At 58.1% G+C, this 20,848-nt stretch overlaps 1 protein-coding gene across 10 annotated transcripts in view; it reads left to right on the top strand.

Annotated features, from left to right (window-relative positions):
* LOC140896085 (fibulin-7-like) overlaps positions 1-15,975 on the top strand; it is a 35,615-nt gene extending 19,640 nt beyond the window's left edge. For 8 of the 10 annotated variants that reach the window (XM_073307181.1, XM_073307185.1, XM_073307182.1 and 5 more), the window contains 7 exons: positions 5,496-5,691; positions 7,318-7,488; positions 9,751-9,876; positions 11,553-11,675; positions 12,030-12,194; positions 12,778-12,916; positions 15,036-15,975. In XM_073307181.1, coding sequence (XP_073163282.1) covers positions 5,496-5,691; positions 7,318-7,488; positions 9,751-9,876; positions 11,553-11,675; positions 12,030-12,194; positions 12,778-12,916; positions 15,036-15,396 — 1,281 coding nt within the window. In that variant the 3' untranslated portion in view covers positions 15,397-15,975. The remainder of the gene's footprint in view (positions 1-5,495; positions 5,692-7,317; positions 7,489-9,750; positions 9,877-11,552; positions 11,676-12,029; positions 12,195-12,777; positions 12,917-15,035) is intronic. The other 2 variants (XM_073307188.1, XM_073307187.1) reach the window with 2 other exon arrangements.
* Positions 15,976-20,848: the final 4,873 nt, after the last annotated feature.

The raw sequence follows: 20,848 nt of genomic DNA, 5'->3' as shown, positions 1-20,848 counted from the left end.
GCCCTCCTGAAAATCTCAGTCACGGGCCTGGATCCTGCCCCAACATCCTGCCTTTCCCTTGTTCATAGAATCATAGAATATCAGGGTTGGAAGGGACCTCAGGAGATCATCTAGTCCAACCCCCTGCTCAAAGCAGGACCAATCCCCAACTAAATAATCTCAGCCAGGGCTTTGTCAAGCCTGACCTTAAAAATATCTAAGGAAGGAGATTCCACCACCTCCCTAGGTAACGCATTCCAGTGTTTCACCATCTTCCTAGTGAAAAAGTTTTTCCTAATATCCAACCTAAACCTCCCCCACTGCAACTTGAGACCATTACTCCTCGTTCTGTCATCTAGTACCACTGAGAACAGTCTCGATCCTTCCTCTTTGGAACCCCCTTTCAGGTAGTTGAAAGCAGCTTGTCACGGAGTCCCCAGAACTGCTCCCCATGAAGCCAGGCAGGACTCTGGGGAAGTCTCCTTTCTGTGAGCAGCCTGTCTCCAGGGCACACAGCTCACACAGCTTCCACCTTCCTGGGTCTGACCTCGGAGCATTCAGCATCCTCTGCCCCTCTGTGCGCTTCCCCCAGTGAGTCCGCCCAGGTGGGGTGTTGGGGAAGCCAGAGGGTCCTGCCCCCCAACTTCGCAGTCAGACATGACTCTCAGCCAGCCAGTAAAACAGAAGGTTTATTACATGACAGGAACCTGGTCTAAAACAGAGCTTGCAGGTGCAGAGAACAGGACCCCTTAGCTGGGTCCATTTTGGGGGGCAGTGAGCCAGACAACCACTTCTGCACTTCACTCCATGTCCCAGCCAGCACCAAACTGAAATTCCCTCCAGCCCCTCCTCCCCTGGGCTTTGTCCCTTTCCCCCGGGCCAGGAGGTCACCTGATTCCTTTGTTCTCCACCCTTTAGCTCTCACCTTGCAGGAGGGAAGGGCCCAGGCCATCAGTGGCCAGGAAACAGGGTGTCGGCCATTCTCTGTGTCCAGACCCCTGCACGCACCTGCCCTCTAGGGCTCTGCAATGATCATACACCCTTATCCTACCACCTAGATTCTTAAGAACTGCCCAGGGGAAACTGAGGTACCCCGACAATATTCAGAGGAAACATTAAGAACAGTCCCGCTTCGTAACACAGCTATCAAATCCCCCCTCATTCTTCTCTTCTGCAGACTAAACAAGCCCAGTTCCCTCAGCCTCTCCTCATAAATCACGTGTTCCAGTCCCCTAATCATTTTTGTTGCCCTCCACTGGACTCTTTCCAATTTTTCCACATCCTTCTTGTAGTGTGGGGCCCAAAACTGGACACAGTACTCCAGATGAGGCCTCACCAGTGTCGAACAGAGGGGAACGATCACCTCCCTCGATCTGCAGGCAATGCCCCTACTTATACATCCCAAAATGCCATTGGCCTTCTTGGCAACAAGGGCACACCGTCGACTCATATCCAGTTTCTCGTCCACTGTAACCCCTAAGTCCTTTTCTGCAGAACTGTTGCCGAGCCATTCGGTCCCTAGTCTGTAGCGGTGCATGGGATTCTTCCGTCCTAAGTGCAGGACTCTGCACTTGTCCTTGTTGAACCTCATCAGATTTCTTTTGGCCCAATCCTCTAATTTGTCTAGGGCCCTCTGTATCCTATCCCTACCCTCCAGCATATCTACCTCTCTTCCCAGTTTAGTGTCATGTGCAAACTTGAACAAAACAGGCCCCAGGACTGACCCTTGGGGCACTCCACTTGATACCTGCTGCCAACTAGACATGGAGCCATTGATCACTACCCGTTGAGCCCGACAATCTAGCCAGCTTTCTATCCACCTTATAGTTCGTTCATCCAGCCCATACTTCTTTAACTTGCTGGCAAGAATACTGTGGGAGATCATGTCAAAAGCTTTGCTAAAGTCAAGGAATAAGACGTCCATTGCTTTCCCCTCATCCACAGAGCCAGTTATCTCATCATAGAAGGCAATTAGATTAGTCAGGCATGACTTGCCCTTGATGAATCCATGCTGACTGCTCCTGATCACTTTCCTCTCCTCCAAGTGCTTCAGAATTGATTCCTTGAGGACCTGCTCTGTGATTTTTCCAGGGACTGAGGTGAGGCTGACTGGCCTGTAGTTCCCCGGATCCTCCTTCTTCCCTTTTATAAAGATGGGCACTACATTAGCCTTTTTCCAGTCATCTGGGACTTCCCCCGATCACCATGAGTTTTCAAAGATAATGGTCAATGGCTCTGCAATCACATCCGCCAACTCCTTTAGCACTCTCGGATGCAGCGCATCCGGCCCCATGGACTTGTGCTCGTCCAGCTTTTCTAAAGAGTCCCGAACCACTTCTTTCTCCACAGAGGGCTGGTCACCTCCTCCCCATGCTGTACTGCCCAGTGCAGTAGTCTGGGAGCTGACCTTGTTTGTGAAGACAGAGGCCAAGAAGCATTGAGTACATTAGCTTTTTCCACATCCTCTGTCACTAGGTTGCCTCCCTAATTCAGTAAGGGGCCCACACTTTCCTTGACCACCTTCTTGTCGCTAACATACCTGAAGAAACCCTTCTTGTTACTCTTAACATCCCTTGCTAGCTGCAACTCCAAGTGTGATTTGGCCTTCCTGATTTCACTCCTGCCTGCCTGAGCAATATTTTTGTACCCCTCCCTAGTCATTTGTCCAATCTTCCAGTTCTTGTAAGCTTCTTTTTTGTGTTTAAGATCAGCAAGGATTTCACTGTTAAGCCAAGCTGGTCATCTGCCATATTTACTATTCTTTCTACACATCGGGATGGTTTGTCCCTGTAACCTCAATAAGAATTCTTTAAAATACAGCCAGCTCTCCTGGACTCCTTTCCCCCTCATGTTATTCTCCCAGGGGATCCTGCCCATCAGTTCCCTGAGGTTGTCAAAATCTGCTTTTCTGAAGTCCAGGGTTCGTATTCTGCTGTGTCAGGATCCTGAACTTGACCATCACATGGTCACTGCCTCCCAGGTTCCCATCCACTTTTGCTTCCCCTACTAATTCTTCCCGGTTTGTGAGCAGCAGGTCAAGAAGAGCTCTGCCCCTAGTTGGTTCCTCCAGCACTTGCACCAGGAAATTGCCCCCTACCCTTTCCAAAAACTTCCTGGATTGTCTGTGCACCGCTGTATTGCTCTCCCAGCAGATATCAGGGTGATTGAAGTCTCCCATGAGGACCAGGGCCTGCGATCTAGTAACTTCCGTGAGTTGCCGGAAGAAAGCCTCATCCACTTCATCCCACTGGTCCGGTGGTCTTGTGAGTTATCCCACCAAGTCTCTGTTATTCCAATCACATCATAATTCCTTCACTGTGCCAGGACTTCCAGTTCTCCCTGCTTGTTTCCCAGGCTTCTTGCATTTGTGTATAGGCCCTTGAGATGACTCGCTGATCGTCCCTCTTTCTCAGTATGAGGCAGGAGCCCTGCCCTCTTGCGCTCTTCTGCTCGTGCTTCCTCCTGGTATCCCACTTCCCCACTTAACTCAGGGCTTTGGTCCCCTTCCCCCGTTGAACCTAGTTTAAAGCCTCCTCACTAGGTTAGCCAGCCTGCTTGCGAAGATGCTCTTCCCTCTCTTCGTTAGGGGGAGCCCGTCTCTGCCTAGCACTTCTCCTTCTTGGAACACCATCCCATGGTCAAAGAATCCAAAGCCTTCTCTCCGACACCACCTGCGTAGCCATTCGTTGACTTCCATGATTCGACGGTCTCTACCCAGGCCTTCTCCTTCCACAGGGAGGATGGACGAGAACACCACTTGCGCCTCAAACTCCTTTATCCTTCTTCCCAGAGCCACGTAGTCCGCAGTGATTCACTCAAGGTCATTCTTGGCAGTATCATTGGTGCCCACGTGGAGAAGCAGGAAGGGGTAGCGATCCGAGGGCTTGATGAGTCTCGGCAGTCTCTCCGTCACATCGTGAATCCTAGCTCCTGGCAAGCAGCAGACTTCTCGGTTTTCCCGGTCGGAGCAGCAGATAGATGACTCAGTCCCCCTGAGGAGAGAGTCCCCGACCACCACCACCCGCCTCCTTCTCTTGGGAGCGGTGGTCGTGGAACCCCCAACCCTAGGACAGTGAATCTCATGCCTTCTAATCGCCGGAGTCTCCTTCTGTTCCCTTCCCTCAGACGTATCATCTAGTCCACTCTCCGCATTAGTACCTGTGGAGAGAACATGAAAACGGTTCCTCACCTGTATCTGCGTTGCTGGTACATGGACGCTCCCCTTTCTTCTTCTGGAGGTCACATGCTGCCACATTTCTTTGCCATCCTCCTGTCCCTGCTGTGCAGCCTGCTCCGAATCTTCAGAACATTGTGCCCGTAGAAGCATATCCTGACGTCTGTCCAGGAAATCTTCAGTTTCTCTTATGCAACGCAGGGTCAATACCTGTTGCTCCAGACCTTGAACCTTCTCTACCAACATGGAGACCAGCTTGCACTTTGTACAGACAAAGTTTCTTCTGTCCTGTGGAAGAAAGACAAACGTGGCACGTCCAGTGCAGGTCACAACAGCTGAACACCCCCCATCCATATTACCTTCCTTCTATGAGCTTCCTCAGGAGTTGTAGTAACTACTCAGAGAAGCCAGCAAGATGTAAGCCTCAGTGGGCTCTCCCTGGGCGAACTCCCTCTGTTTGCCTCTCTGCTGTTCGCCGCTCAGCTGGTCCGCAGCTGACTGGCTTTTTAGAGCAGTCAGGCCCACTCAGGGCTCACCTGGAACAAAGCACTCCCAATTCACACTTTTCAAACCACCAATCACACGGTCAAACTGTCCCCACAACAGACACTCAGATACTCACCAACACAGCCTCCCTAATGCAGCCCTTAACGTACCTCCTCTCAGACAGATCCCAGGCAAACGCCCTCTGTTCACCTCTCCGCTGTTTGCCGCTCCAATAAATGGGGTTTTCCAGGGTGTGAGATGATGGGGATGGGCCCTGGCTGCCAGGGGCGTCTCCCAGGACTCAGCAGCATTTGGCTACAGCCTTTGGGGAGATTTCTGTGCACTCCGCTCAGGACTGGCCCTTAAGGGTACGTTTACACTGCACTGTAAGCCTGGAGCTTGAACTCAGGCTTTATCCTTCTTCCGTCCACACACAAATCATGCTAAACCAAGGCTCAGACCCAGGCTCCCAGGACCCCACGAGGATGAAGTGTCCAAACCTGAGTCAAGTCAGGACCCAGGGTTCACACCCTCTTGCTTTACAGTGTAGATGCAGCCGCACTGGACTCGTGTCCCGCAAACGTATCCCACAATCCCGTGGGCCGACTTTTGGTGACCTCTGGACTGTTATGTTTCCCGACACCGCACTGCGAGCAAAGGGCCCAGGGGCCATGTTTTGAGTGGGCGCTAGGAAGTCGGGGAGATGGGTGGCTGGATGTGGGCCCATGTAAGGCAGTGCCCCAGGTTGGGACCCAGGGTTCTGTGGGGTTACAAATGGGTATAGCTGTTCACACCCTAGGTTAGCATGCCCAGGGCCTGCTGACTCGAGTTCTGTTACTCTGGCCTTGCACTGCAGCGCAGCCAGACCCCGGGGGACATGTGTGTTTGCCCCCAGGACTGCCTGAGCAAGCACCAGGTGCTGAGCACCATTCAGCAGATGCAGAAGCTGCTGTCCACGCAGGAGGCCATCCAGCTGCAGGGGATGCGCAGCCTCAAGAAGCAGCTCACGGTCCTGCAAAGCAACGTCCACAAGCAGGCCACGAAGCGCAATGGTAATGCAAGCTATGGTGCACCGATCTCCCCTGGCAGAGCTGGTGCAAACGCCTCTGGTGGGTGGCACGGGGTGCTAGGGTTGCCAGGTGGCCGGTTTTCGAGTGGAATGCCTAGTCGAAAAGGGACCCTGGCATCTCCGGTCAGCACTGCTGTTAAGAGTCTGCTCGGCGGTGCTGCAGGACTAAGGCAGGCTAGTCCCCACCTGTCCTGACACCGCATGTGCCCTGGAAGCAGCCAGCGGGTCCAGCTCCTAGGCGGAGGGGCGGGGAAAGAGCCATGGGGCTCTGTGCGCTGTCCCCACCCCAAAAACAGACTCCTCACTCCCACTGGCCAGGAACGGCAGCCAGTGGGTGCTGGGGCGGGCGGTGCCTGCGGGCGAGAGCAGCGTGCAGAGCCTCCTGTCCTCCCCTCACCCCGCCTAGGAGCCGGACCTGCTGTCTGCTTCCGGGGTGCAGCGCACTGCCAGTACAGGCAGGAAGCCTGCCTTAGACCCGCTGCACCGCTGACTGCGAGCCGCCCACAGTAAGCCTGAGCCCCAACCCCCTGCCCCTGCCCTGAGCCTCCTCAAGCCCCTCATCCCCGGCCCCACCCCACAGCCCACACCCCCAGCCCAGAACCCATACCCCCTCCTGCACCCCAAAGCCCTGCCTCAACCCGCAGCCCCCTCCCGCACTCCAAATCCCTTGGCCCCACCCCACAACCTGGAGACCCCTCCTGCACCCCAAACCCCTCATCCCCAGCGCAGAGCCTTCACCCCCTCCCACACCCCAACCCCAACCTACCTCAACCCGCAGCCCCCTCCCGCATTCGGAATCCCTCAGCCCCAGCCTGGAGCCCCCTCCTGCACTCCAAACCCCTCATCCCAAGCCCCACCCCAGAGTCTGCACCCCCAGCCGGAGCCTTTATCCCCTCCCACACCCCAATCCTCTGCCCCAGCCCAGTGAAAGTGAGTGAGGGTTGGGGAGAGTGAGCCACCAAGGGAGGGGGAATGTATTGAGTGGGGTGGGGCCTTGGGGAAGGGGCGGGGCTAGGGTGTTCGGTTTTCTGCAATTAGAAAGTTGGCAACCCTGTTGGGTGCCCTGGTGCTGTACTGCAGACATTGGCTTTGTGGGGCTGCCCTGAGCAGGTTGCCTCCAGCACACCCCTGCATTGCACCTGGGGCACGGGTGTCCCTCGCTCTCTGGATCTCTACTGCGCTGCCAGCTCCATCCCTACCTCCTGCTTTGAGGCCTGGGCCACGCCTAACAATTAGGCCAACCTGGAATGGGTAGATCGCTGGAGGCTGTGAACATGTCGTGCCCCGTGGGATGTAGGTAGGTCGGCAAAGAATTCTCCAGACCGGGGCGGCTGAGGCCAAAGGGGCCGTGGTGAGCTGCAGCCATCATTGGGTTGGATCCTGCCTACCTCTCCGTGGGCTGGCTGGCCAGCTGGGGTTAGCTGAGCACCCAGATCTAACTGGGTGGAGCTGGTGCCATGGGGCTCTGCTGACTCTGCTCACCCAGGGTGGGTGGGATGTACTGGGAAAGGGGCAAGAGTCGGCCTGCGGTGTCTGATCCCTGCTGCAGCATGCGGAAGGGCGCTGACGGGGGATTAACCCTAACCCCGTTCCCGTTCCCCTTCCCCAGACAGCTGTCCCCACCTGACGGCACCCCTCAACGGCAGGAAGCTGGGCGAGAAGGCGACGGCGGGGCACGAGGTGCACTTCCTGTGTGAGGCCGGCTTCCGGCTGGTGGGCTCCGAGTCCCGCACCTGCCTGCAGGACCGGACGTGGAGCGGCCAGCAGCCCTTCTGCCAGAGTGAGTACGGCTGCGGGGCCGCCACGGGCGGGCAGAGCACCACGCTGGGAGAGGGGCCTCGGGGCCTCCAGGGACTGGCAAAGGGACGGAGCCACGGCTAGGGACTGCGGCAGCCAGCCTGGGCAGAGCTGCCCCTGCCAGCACCTTTTGTTCCAGAACCCGTGCCCGGCCCGATCCCTGCCCCACCCCCGCCCCGATCCCTGCCCCTCGCCTGCCCCGATCCCCACCTGCTCCGATCTCCACCCCACGCCCGCCCCGATGTCTGCCCGCCCCAATCTCTGCTCCGCCTCCGCCCCGATTTCCGCTCCACACCCGCCCCGAGTCCCCACCCACACGCGCACCCTGATCCCTGTCCCACCTCTGCCCCGATCCCCACCCTGATCACTGCCCCATGCCCCATCCACCCCAAGTCCCTACCCACACGCCCGCCCCGCCCCAAGTCCACGCCCGCATGCCTGCCCCATTCCCTCTGCCCCCCCGCTCTGATCACTGCCCCACACCCCATCCACCCCGATCCTCACAGACACTCTTGCCCCGATCTCCGCTCCACGCCTGTCCTGATCCCTGCTCCATGCCCTGATCACCACCCCATGCCCCTATGCGCCCTGATCACCGCCCCATGCCCATATCCACCCCGAGTCCCCACCCACATGCCTGCCCCAATCCCTGCCCCCTTGCCTGCCCCAATCTCCATTCCACGCCTGCCCCAAATCCCCACCCACACACCCACTTCAATCTCTGCCCCGCCTCTGCCCCACACCTGCCCCGGTGGGAGGCAGGACCGGTGGAGGCGGAGGATGGGGGAGGCAGGACAGGTGGGGGGGAGGCAGGACGGGTAGAGGGAGGGGGGAGGCAGGACGGGTAGAGGCGGGGGAGGGGGAGGCAGGACGGGTGGAGGTGGGGGATGGGGGAGGCAGGACGGGTGGAGGCGGGGGAGGGGGAGGCAGGACGGGTGGAGGCGGGGGAGGGGAGGCGGGACGGGTGGGGGAGGGGGAGGCAGGACGGGTGGAGGGAGGGGGAGGCAGGACGGGTGGAGGGAAGGGGAGGCAGGACGGGTGGAGGCGGGGGATGGGGAGGCAGGACGGGTGGAGGCGGGGGATGGGGGAGGCAGGACAGGTGGAGGCGGGGGACGGGGGAGGCAGGACGGGTGGAGGGGGGGGAGGCAGGACGGGTGGATGTGGGGGAGGGGGAGGCAGGACAGGTGGAGGCGGGGGAGGGGGAGGCAGGACGGGTGGAGGGAGGGGGAGGCAGGACGGGTGGAGGCGGGGGATGGGGAGGCAGGACGGGTGGAGGCGGGGGAGGGGGAGGCAGGACGGGTGGAGGGAGGGGGAGGCAGGACGGGTGGAGGTGGGGGATGGGGAGGCAGGACGGGTAGAGGGAGGGGGAGGCAGGACGGGTGGAGGCGGGGGAGGGGAGGCAGGATGGGTGGAGGCGGGGGAGGGGGAGGCGGGACGGGTGGAGGCGGGGGAGGGGAGGCGGGACGGGTGGAGGCGGGGGAGGGGAGGCGGGACGGGTGGAGGCGGGGGAGGGGGAGGCAGGATGGGTGGAGGGAGGGGAGGCAGGACGGGTGGAGGCGGGGGAGGGGAGGCAGGAGGGGTGGAGGCGGGGGAGGGTGAGGCAGGACGGGTGGAGGCGGGGGAGGGGGAGGCAGGACGGGTGGAGGCGGGGGAGGGGAGGCAGGACGGGTGGAGGCGGGGGAGGGGGAGGCAGGACGGGTGGAGGCGGGGGAGGGGGAGGCAGGACGGGTGGAGGCGGGGGAGGGGGAGGCAGGACGGGTGGAGGCGGGGGAGGGGAGGCAGGACGGGTGGAGGCGGGGGAGGGGGAGGCGGGACGGGTGGAGGCGGGGGAGGGGGAGGCGGGACGGGTGGAGGCGGGGGAGGGGGAGGCAGGATGGGTGGAGGGAGGGGAGGCAGGACGGGTGGAGGGAGGGGAGGCAGGACGGGTGGAGGCGGGGGAGGGGAGGCAGGAGGGGTGGAGGCGGGGGAGGGTGAGGCAGGACGGGTGGAGGCGGGGGAGGGGGAGGCAGGACGGGTGGAGGTGGGGGAGGGGAGGCAGGAGGGGTGGAGGCGGGGGAGGGGAGGCGGGACGGGTGGAGGTGGGGGAGGGGGAGGCAGGACGGCCGGTGGGACAGCTGAGCAGCATGGTGAGTAGGAGTGAAAGGTGACACTGAGCGATCCCGGTGTTTGTGCCTGAGTTGATTTCTTTGAGCGTTGTCCTCACGTTCCAGGTGATCGATAACCCGCATCTCTCCTCTCCCCACAGCTATCAGCAACTGCGCCAGCAGCCCTTGTGCCAACGGCGGGACCTGTGTGGAGGACGTGCGGCGGTTCTCCTGCTTGTGCCCCGGCAGCTGGTCCGGCAGTAACTGCCAGACCCCCAGCTCCTCCTGTAGGTACAGACCAGGCCCCGGCCCCTCGCACCCCTCAACTGCGGAAGGGGCATCTGCAGAGAGGATCAGTCGTGTGTGCGCACGTCTGCGATGCGGAGAAGGGAGGGGGGTGTGCACGGTGCAGGGAAGGGTGTGTGTGTGTGTGTTTGATGCAGGGAAGGGGTGTGTCTGTGTGTGCAAACGCTGCAGGGAAGGGGTGTGTGTGTGGGTGCAGGGAAAAGGGGTGTGTGGGGGGGTGCAGGGAAAAGGGGTGTGTGTGTGTGTGTGTGGGCGTGGGGGTGCAGGGAAAAGGGGTGTGTGGGGGGGGTGCAGGGAAAAGGTGTGTGTGTGTGTGTGTGTGGGCGTGGGGGTGCAGGGAAAAGGGGTGTGTGGGGGGGTGCAGGGAAAAGGGGTGTGTGTGTGTGTGTGGGCGTGGGGGTGCAGGGAAGGGGTGTGTGGGGGTGTGGGGGTGCAGGGAAAAGGGGTGTGGGGGTGTGGGGGGGAGGGGGGTGCATGGTGCAGGGCAGAGCTGCGTGTGCGTGCAGGTGTCACGGGTCCCCGGGGCGATGCTCTGGAGCTGCTCCCTACGAAGCCAGGCAGGACTCTGGGGGAGCCTCCTCGCTCTGAGCAGGCTGTCGCCAGGGCAAGAAGCTTCCACAGCTTCCACCTTCCTGGGTCTGACCTCGGAGCCTTCAGCATCCCCTGCCCCACCATGTGCTTCCCGTAGCGAGTCCGCCCGGGTGGGGCTCGTGGGGGAGCCAGAGGGCCCTGCCCCCCAGCTCCGCAGTCAGACAGGACTCTCAGCCAGCCGGTAACACAGAAGGTTTATTAGTCGACAGGACCACAGCGTAGGACAGAACTTGCTAGCACTGAAATCAGTGACTTTCAGCCAAGTCCATTTTGGGGGGAGGGGAGCCCTGAGCCAGGGCTCTGGCCCGCCCCCGGCGCCCCAAGCCAGCGGAGACTGACTCGCTGCCCGCAGCCTGGTCCCTGCCCTGCCCATTGCTTCTCCTCCGGCCTGTGTCTCGCTTCCCGGGCCAAGAGTCACCTGGTCGCATCCCCCTCCTGGGTCTCAGGTTAGGAAGGGGCGGCCATAGCATCCGTGCAGGCAGCTGGAGTAACCCCTGCAAAAGTCACACCCCCTTATTCCCACCGCCGAGACCAGGGGCGGGAAAACTTTTTGGCCTGAGGGCTGCATTGGGTTTCGGAAATTGTATGGAGGGCTGGTTGGGGGAGGGGGTCATGGCCCAGCTCCCACCTCCTATCCGCACCCCCCCCCCCGGACTCCTGCCCCATCCAACCCGCCCTGTTCCCTGATGGGCCCCCCCGGGACCCCGCCCCATCCACACACCCCCACCGCCCCAACCAACCCCCCTCCCCTCCATTCCTGACTGCCCCCCCCAGGACCCCTGCCCCCATTCAACCCCCTGTTTCTACCCCGACCCCTATCTACACCCCCACCCTCTGACCACCACCCCAAACTCCCATGCCCCCAGCCAACCCCTCCGCTCCCTGCCCAAGCCACGGCAGGGTGGTGCAGGAGGTGGGAGGCCACCTGCCTCGGGAGCAGCTCCCACACAGTGCCCAGGGCTGTGGGACGCCCCGAGCACATGAGCGAGCTCATGCCATGCCCCAGGCCGGGCTCCGCCTGCCGCCGACCAGGGGAGCTAACAGCTGCCTCCCCCTGCCGCTGCAGCCTGGGGGACGCTGAGCACCTCGTCCTTCAGTCGCCAGCCCCGCTGCACAGACGCCCGCCCGCGCTCGCACCACTGCACCTGTGACCCTGGCTTCCAGCTGCGGGCCGGCGGCGTGTGCCAAGGTACCATGGCTCCCTCGCCACTCTCTGCGAACCGGGCTGGGGCGGCGTCTAACCCCCTGCAGGCCCAGCCCCACCGAGGCCGCCCCAGCAGCGCCCTGCACTGGCTTTGCCCCTGCCCCTCCCAACAAGGGACCCGCCCAGCGTCAGCACCCCGGGGCCCAGGGGGTGAGCCATGAAGGAGTGGCCAGCACCAGCCAGGGAACCCAAGGGGAGGCTCTTGCATGGCACTGGGGTACCCTGGACCACCCATTGTGGGGTGGAGGCTGGGGGGTTTCCAGCACCGGCCAGGCTGTGAAGGCCCAAGGTTGGGGGGTGGTCTGGGTGTCACACTCTTCCTGAACCCCCACTCCCCAGAATCTCCACTGTCTATTCCATGGCCAGATGTTGACGAGTGCCAGCTCTTCCAAGCCAGCTGGCAGACCCGCCTCTGCGTGCACGATTGTGTCAACGTGCCCGGCTCCTACCGCTGTGTCTGCCCCCAGGGCTATCTGCTCCATGCTGACCAGAACACGTGCACCGGTGAGCAGCACCTGCATCAGGGGAGGGGAGAGAGGCCTCATGCCCTGCGGGGTCACCGCATCACAGCTTGCAAATGGAACCCAGCTCTGAGCTCCTGTGCAGCCCTGCCCCTGCCCAGAGCCCGCCTGTGCACTCAGCTCAGCCACGTGGCGAGCTGAAGCCCCTTTGGGTGCCCATGGGCATGGGTCTGGACCCTTCTGTGGCATCATCCCACTCTAAAGCCCCCTCAGTACCCATGGGCCCGGGATCAGCTCTGCCCCTCTGCCTGAGTGCCAGGCTGCTGCCAAAGCCCCCTAGGATACCCAGGCCTAGTGTTACCTGTGCCCCCTGGGACCCAGGGCTCCATGGGTATCTGGGCACCCCTTGCCTTGGCACCAACCTAATCCTGAAGAGGCAAATGTCCGCTGGCCCCCATCTTTGCCCCTGTGGCAGACACCGGCTCAGCACCCGGGGGTTAAATGACACTGGCAGGGTGTGTGACCACAGCTGGGTAGGCCGGGGAAGGGTGAGGCCCTGGCCCCACCGTGGAAGGGAACCAGTTGCATTCACACCAGGATCTGGGGGATTTTGTTTGCTCTGCCAGATGTGGACGAATGCACCGACAATCAGCACAACTGCAGCCACGGCGAGCTCTGCGTCAATGTCTTTGGGGGCTACCGGTGTGTGCGCCCCAAGTGCCCCCAGCCCAGGCTCAACACCAGCTACGTCAAGACCTCCGTCTAGTAAGTGTTTCCATGCGTGCAGGCCGGCAGCCCACGGCTCCCCTGCGGCACCAAGGCTGGGAGGAGTGCCGAGTCCCTGCAAGCCCCTTGGATAGGTGCTATCAACAAAAGCTGACAGTTGGCAGTTTTTCAGAGACATGATTAAGAGCACAAGAGCAAACTATCCCCCTGCGTAGGAAACACAGGAAGTCTGGCCAGAGACCACGCTGGCCTAACCAGGAGACCGTCAACGGTCTGAAACTCAAAAAAGAGTCCTACAAAAAGTGGAAACTTGGTCAAATGACAAAGGATGAATATAAACAAATAACACAAGTCTGTAGGGACAAAATTAGAAAGGCGAAGGCACAAAACGAGATGAAACTATTTAGGGACATAAAAGGGAACAAGAAAACATTAGAAGCAAAAGGAAGACCAAGGACAGGGTAGGCCCGTTACTCAATGGGGGGGGGGAGAGACAATAACAGAAAAGGTGGCAATGGCAGAGGTGCTTAATGACTTCTTTGTTTTGGTTTTCACCAAGAAGGTTGGTGGTGATGGAATGTCTAACACAGTGAATGCCAGCGAACATGAGGTAGAATCAGAAGCTAAAATAGGGAAAGAACAAGTTAAAAATTACTTAGACAAGTTAGATGTCTTCAAGTCACCAGGGCCTGATGAAATACATCCTAGAATACTCAAGGGGCTGACTGAGGAGATGTCTGAGCCATTAGCGATTATCTTTGAAAATTCATGGAAGACGGGAGAGATTCCAGAAGACTGGAAAAGGGCAAATCTAGTGCCCAGCTATAGAAAGGGAAATAAGGACAAGCCGGGGAATTACAGACCAGTCAGCTAAACTTCTGTACCCGAAAAGATAGTGGAGCAAAGAATTAAGCAATTGATTTGCAAACATTTAGAAGATAATAAGGTGATAAGTAACAGTCAGCATGGATTTGTCAAGAACAAATCCTGTCAAACCAACCGGGCAGCTTTCTGTGACAGGGTAACAAGCCTTGTGGATGGGGGGAAGCGGTAGACGTGGTATATCTTGACTTTAGTAAGGCTTCTGATACTGTCTTGCATGATCTTCTCATAAACAAACTAGGGAAATGCAGCCTAGATGGAGCTACTATAAGGTGGGTGCAAAACTGCTTGGAAAATCGTTCCCAGAGAGTAGTTATCAGTAGTTCAGTCATGCTGGAAGGGCGTAACGGGTGGGATCCCGCAAGGATTGGTTCTGGTTCTGTTCAATATCTTCATCAATGATTTAGATAATGGCATAGAGAGCACACTTATGAAGTTTGTGGACGATACAAAGCTGGGAAGGGTGGCAAGTGCTTTGGAGGATAGGATTAAAATTCAAAATGATCTGGACAAACTGGAGAAATGGTCTGAAGTAAATAGGATGAAATTCAATAAGGACAAATGCAAAGTACTTCACTTAGGAAGGAACAATCAGTTGCACAGATACAAAGTGGGAAATTACTGCCTAGGAAGGAGTACTGCAGAAAGGAATCTGGGGGTCATAGTGGACCATAAGCTAAATATGAATCAACAGTGCAACTCTGTTGCAAAAAAAGCAAACATCATTCTGGGTTTGTTGTAAGTGTTACAGGAGTGTTGTAAGCAAGACACAAGAAGTAATTCTTCCGCTCTACTATGCACTGATTAGGCCTCAACTGGAGTATTGTGTCTGGTTCTGGGTGCCACATTTCAGGAAAGATGTGGAGAAATTGGAGAAAGTCCAGAGAAGAGCAATAAAAATGATTAAAGGTCTAGGAAACATGACTACGAGGGAAGATTGAAAAAACTGGGGTTGTTTAGTTGTCAAGTACATAAAAGGTTGTTACAAGGAGGGAGAAAAATTGTTCTTAACCTCTGAGGACAGGACAAGTAGCAATTGGCTTAAATTGTAGCAAGGGAGGTTTAGGTTGGACATTAGGAAAAACTGTCAGGGTGGTTAAGCCCTGGAATAAATTGCCTAGGGAGGTTGCGGAGATTTTTAAGACCAGGTTAGACAAACACCTGTCAGAGATTGTCTAGATAATACTCAATCCTGCTAGGAGGGCAGGGGACTGGACTAGATGACCTCTCGAGGTCCCTTCCAGTCCTACACTTCTATGATTCTGTCTCCCCCCAGTCAGTGTGAGCGCAACCCATGCCCCATGAACAGCAGAGCCTGCCGGTTGGCCGCCAACTCCATCTCCTTCCACTACCTGCCACTCCAATCCAACCGCACCGTGCCCAGGGTGCTCTTCAAGATGTCCACCACCCACCTGGTGGGTGACAGCCTGCGCTTCGCCATTGTGGGTGGCAGGGGCCAGGGCGTCTTCGCCGTGCAGCGCTCCGACCGGCACAGTGGCGAGCTGATCCTCACCAGCCCGGTGGTGGGGCCGGCCACCTTGGAGGTGGAGCTGGAAATGAGCAAACTCGCCCGGAAGGTTCTTCTTGGGAAGCACATCTTCAGGGTCACGGCCTTCATCTCTCAGTACGAGTTCTGAGCCCCCCCAAGCTGCTGGCCTCACGCATTCGAGCAGAGATGCCCGCCTCAGAGCTGAGATGGGGCTTCCAGGGCATCCAGCCAAGCTAGCCGTCTGGGGCACCCCTGCTGGCTTCTAGCAAACGTCTGGGGGAGCTGCCTCTTTGGAGACCCCCATTCTTCGCCTGGCAAAGACCTCACCCCTTGTGTCCTGCCTGTATAGCATGTCACGGCCTCACTGGGGCTGGCTGTGGATGGCAGAGAAATCGCAATGGCCAGTGCCTAGGACTGCAGGGTCAAGGGTGGCTCCCTGAGTAGCTTAGCTGCTCCCCAGCCTGCGGTGGCACTGGCCAGCTGACATGGACACAGCCAGCATGGGCACGAGCCCCCAGGGTGTCCCGTGTCAGCTGCCAGCTGCACGTCCCGGCTGCCCCTCCAGCTTGCATTCCCCTGCTCTCGTATGCGCCCTAGGCTTAGACGCTGCATCTGCCTAGGGCAGCAGCAGCACAGTGAGCCCACCCAGGGCAGAAGAGCAGGACCTGCCAACTGGGGATTTGACTTCTCATACGTAGTAACAGCAAATAAACCGGTAACGTCTCCAGCAGGAGCCCTCTCCGCTCATTGCTCCCCATCGCCGGCACAGGACCCAGAACTCCTAGTGAGCCAGCAGCAGATTGGTGTGGCACGCTCTGCCCTCCTCCCCTGTGGGCTGGCTGACTCCAGCCCCAAGGCCCCCGCACTGCTGCCCATCGACAGGGTAGTGCCCAAGACCCACCTCGGCGCCCACCTGCTCTGATCACGCCCCCCGCCCCTCAGCGTGAGCTGGCTGTGTGCTTCCAGGCCAGGCCGACCGGGCCTTGACTGCCCACCTGCAAACTGGGGCTGATGCTACCACGTGAGGGCCTGGCAAAGGGGCCGCTAGCCCAAGGTGCCAGGGGCCCATGCTGCCCTTCATGGCTGCACCCACACTGCCTGGCAGGCCCTGCGCTAACAGTTGGGCCAGGGCTAGCTGACTGCCCAGGCCATGGCCTCTGCAGAGCCAGGGCAGGAGGGGCTGGGGGGTGAGCCGTGGCCGAGGGGGGTGGGCGCATGCCCTGCCCTGAGGGGCTGGGCGCGTGTGCGTGTGTGTTCCCTGAGACACCCTAACCCACTGCCCCAACGCATCAGGAGGCCCTGGGGGGACCCCTTGTAGTTACTGTCTGATCAGAAAGCACCTAAAGAGGGTTGGGGGGTCCTGCTACATTCCCAGACTCACCCCACGGAGCTGGCCTGGAGCCTTGTGGGGCAGGGTGTAGGGCTGCGAGCCTGGCTCAGGAGCAGGAGGGAGCAGGCTGCTGTCAGCCCTCCCCAGTTCCACATCTCCCCACACAGCCTCTTTCAACCCACTTCCACCCCGGTACCCGGACCCTGACAGCTCCAGAGAGCCCAGGGACCATGGACAAGGAGCCTCTTCCAGAGACACCCCCCTGGGTTCTGTTTTGTGTGATTAGAAAGTTGGCAACCCTCCCCACACCTGAATTTCCGACTGGAGGTCTGCTCACCTCGCACGCCCTAGCCCCAGAGAGCTCAAAACTGCCACACAGCTCAAGTGTGATATGTGATGAGTTCTGTGCTGCTCCCTGGCTTCCCCCTTGGGGCAGGGAGTTTGTTTATACACAGAGGCTGGGTGATTAAGATAACAAAAGGCTTGTCATTATATTAAATTAAGGCTCATTAGATGATCCTGAAAGCACTGCCAGGCACTCCAGTTAAAAGACAGGAAACAAAGGGTAGGAATAAATGGTGAGAAGGGAGAAAAGTAAATGGGGTCCCCTAGGGGGTCTGTTCTGGGACCAGTGCTGTTCAACATATTCATAAATGATCTGGAGAAAGAGGTAGACAGGGAGGTGGCAAAGTTTGCAGAAGATATAAAACTACTCAAGATAGTCAAGTCCCAGGCAGACTGTGAAGAGCTACAAAAGGATCTCACAAAACTGGGTGACTGGGCAACAAAATGGCAGATGAAATTCCATGTTGATAAATGCAAAGTGATACACATTGGAGAACATCATCCCAACTATACGTATACAATGATGGGGTCTGCATTAGCTGTTCCCACTCAAGAAAGAGACCTTGGCGTCATGGTGGCTAGTTCTGTGCAGCGCAGTCAAAAAAGTGAACAGAATGTCGGGAATCATTAAGAAAGGGAGAGATAATAAGGCAGAAAACATCCTATTGCCTCTATACACGCCCACATCCTGAATACTGCGTGCAGATGTGGTCGTCCCACCTCTAAAAAGATATATTGGAATTGAAAAAGGTTCAGAAAAGGGCAACAAAAATGATTAGGGGTATGGAATGGCTTCCATATGAGGAGAGATTAATAAGACTGGGACTGTTCAGCTTGGAAAAGAGATGACTAAGGGGGGATATGATAGAGGTCTATAAAATCATGACTGGTGTGGAGAAAGTAAATAAGGAAGTGTTATTTACTCCTTCCCGTAACACAAGCACTAGGGGTCACCCAATGAAACTAACAGGCAGCAGATTTACAACAAACAAAATATTTCGTCACAGTCAACCTGTGGAACTCCTTGCCAGAGGATGTTGTAAAGGCTAAAACTATAACAGGGTTCAAAAAAGAACTAGATAAGTTCATGGAGGACAGGTCCATCAATGGCTATTAGCCAGGATGGGCAGGAATGGTGTCCTGTTTGCCAGAAGCTGGGAATGGGCGACAGGGGATGGATCACTTGATGATTCCTGTTCTGTTCATTCCCTCTGAAGCACTCAGCATTGGCCACGGTCAAAAGACAGGAAACCGAGCTAGATGGACCTTTGGTCTGACCCAGTATGGCTGTTCTTATGTTCTTATATAGAACCCAGATGTATCTGCCCCCCGCTGTAATCCACTAGACCCCCACTCTCCTCCCAGAGCTGAGATAGAACCCAGGAGTCCTGATGTGGGCTCTCTCTCTCTCTCTCTCTCTCTCTGTGCAGAATTAGTAACAAAGTAAGAAAATACATTACAATTTTAAACCCAACCAGCGTCCCGTAAGTGACTTGCCACAAGATGTCAGAATATGTTAATATTAGAGCTGAGTGGGGCTAATAGTTATTTACTTTTCTTTCTTTTTGATAGGAATTAGATCCAGGGCTCCTGTCAGCTAATTGCTAAGTTATCTGCCAAAACACCAGAGTTTTCAAGTGTCTAAGTAGCCCCTGGAATCACGGTTAAAGTTGCACCCCACCTCCCCATTTCTTTTTTTTAAATGGTGCCTCTGGGAGGCTGCACCCCGGGGTGAGCTCAGGTGGGCTGGGAACACAGCAATGGGTCTATCAGCACAGCCCCTTTGGGATCCCAGGGGCAGCAAGGGGCGGCTGGGTCCCCACACTCTGCCTGCCTCCCCATTGAGCTGGAGACTGCAGGGGGCCAGGTCCCACTGGAAAATGGCCAATTCCCCTCCAAACAGGAACACTGCTCCTGGCAGCAGGCACTCAGGTGCTTGAAACACTGCCCAGGAGTCCCTCTACAACCCCCTGGATGTAGGGCAGTCCCCCAGCCAGGCACCAGCACCAGGAAGGGCCCAAAGGAGGAACCCGCCTGGCTTGGCCCTTGCTGTTGTGTGTAACTGTCCGTGGAAGAGGAGTGGGCAGCCCAACTCTGCACTGTGCCAGGGCCCGCTGGGCACAGGTGAGGCCTGCCCAGTCAGGGTGGGCAGCAGAGATGTTACCCTGCTGGGAAGCTGGGCCTTGGGCAAGGCAGAGGAGCAGCATGGCACTCTGGCCCTGCCAGCCCCCATGGCCAAATGCATTTGCCTCAGATGACTCCCTTCCAGAGAGGTTTTCTCCCCACCCCAACATCCCTGTCTCTGCAATATTTCTTTTGGGGGTGTCAGGAAGACAGAGTCTCCAGCTTAGTGGGCCAGCAGCCCCACAGGAGGCAGAGTTAGAGCATGCTTCTGCCCACAGAGATCCCACTGGGACCCAAGACAGGACAGTGACTGAAGGGCGGGGAAACTGAGCCACAGGCACATGGGGGGAGTGACTTCCCCAAAGACTCAGTGATGATGCTAGGATGATGATGATAGCAGCTAGGATGACCAAATGTCCCTATTTTATAGGGACAGTCCCGATATTTGAGGCTTTGTCTTATATAGGCGCCTATAACCCCCCATGCCCTGTCCTGATTTTTCACACTTGCTGTCTGGTCACCCTACTAGTGGGCTCCTATTAAGCCCTATGCTTAATACAGGAGGCCACATGCCCGAGGTCCTAGCCTGAGAAAGCCAAATCCCATGCTGGGCCGGAACAAACACATACACACCCCTCTGTGCCCAGGGCTCTGGTACAGCTCAGCCAGGCCTCCCTCGGCAAGAGCCCAGCTCCCTGGCAGGAGCCAAGTGCTTGAACGCTTAAAGCCACAGCGCTACTAAGCACCACCCACAGCGGTTTCACACGTGTCTTGAAAGCACACAGGCAGGAGGCTGCTGCAGGGCCTCCGACGCCAGGGGGAGCCCAGAGCTGGGGGGAGGGTGAAACCCAATGAGTGGATCAAGCTGGTGTTTGGGGGTGGGCACAGTGGAACCCCCGCTGTTCCCTGATGCAGCGTTACCCAATGATAACCACTGGCGAGAGCCAGGTGCCCTAGCTTTCCTCTGCCTGGGGCTGATGCTTAGAGGCAGCGGACTGCCCTTCTGCCCAAATAATGCCCCATGCCAGGGGGGCAACACTGAACATGGAGCAAGGGCCGACACCCCCTGCTGGCAAACGCCTGGGGCTCTGAAGGGTAAGAACTGACTACTTGGTCATGCTAGCCGAGAGCGTGGTATCTGGGGCCGCAGTCCAGCATTGCCTGCAGAGTGTGCCACTCCTGTTTTGCTCCTTTATGAACAGGTCAGCAGGAAAGCCAGGCTCTGTTCTCAGGCCTGCCAGGCCCAGAGCCGTCCAGTGCCCAGCTGCAGATCAGGGCACCTGGCTGCAGAGATCTATGGAAACCAGTGACCGCCTTGCCTGCAAAGTATATTTCCCAGCAGTGTGGCAGGCGCACTGCTCCCACACTGACCTTGCCCTTTGCATCACTCGCCTTTGGGGAGGACGCAGGGCACCCCAGACAGCCCCTGGAATCACAACAGAGCCCTGCTCAGAACGGGCTCAGCCAGGAGGCTGGGAGTGATGTGCAGACTTAGGGGAAATTCCACAATGCTGTGGAGGGGACAGCCCCCCCTCCCCCACCTCACAGGCTGGAAGGGGGGCACCCTTCACACTCTGGGGCGGGTAGAGCTCCTGGCAGGTCCAGGGTGATGGGGTGAGAAAGGGCTCAGGACAGAGGGCGGGAGGGAGAATCCAAAATCACTGTGACACTCCACCCCATGCAGCCCCCTCCTCCTGTGCACACGCCACCCATTCTCTGCCTGTGCGGCTCCCTGGGGCTCGGTCTCCCCCCAGACAGCCTGGTTAGCAGCCCTGCTCACACCAGTCTGACCCAACACATT

The sequence above is a fragment of the Lepidochelys kempii genome, chromosome 12 (genome assembly GCF_965140265.1).
Source record: "Lepidochelys kempii isolate rLepKem1 chromosome 12, rLepKem1.hap2, whole genome shotgun sequence".
NCBI lineage: Eukaryota > Metazoa > Chordata > Testudines > Cheloniidae > Lepidochelys > Lepidochelys kempii.
The sequence above is the reverse complement of the archived record's forward strand: the minus strand, read 5'-3'. Positions and strand labels throughout refer to the sequence as shown.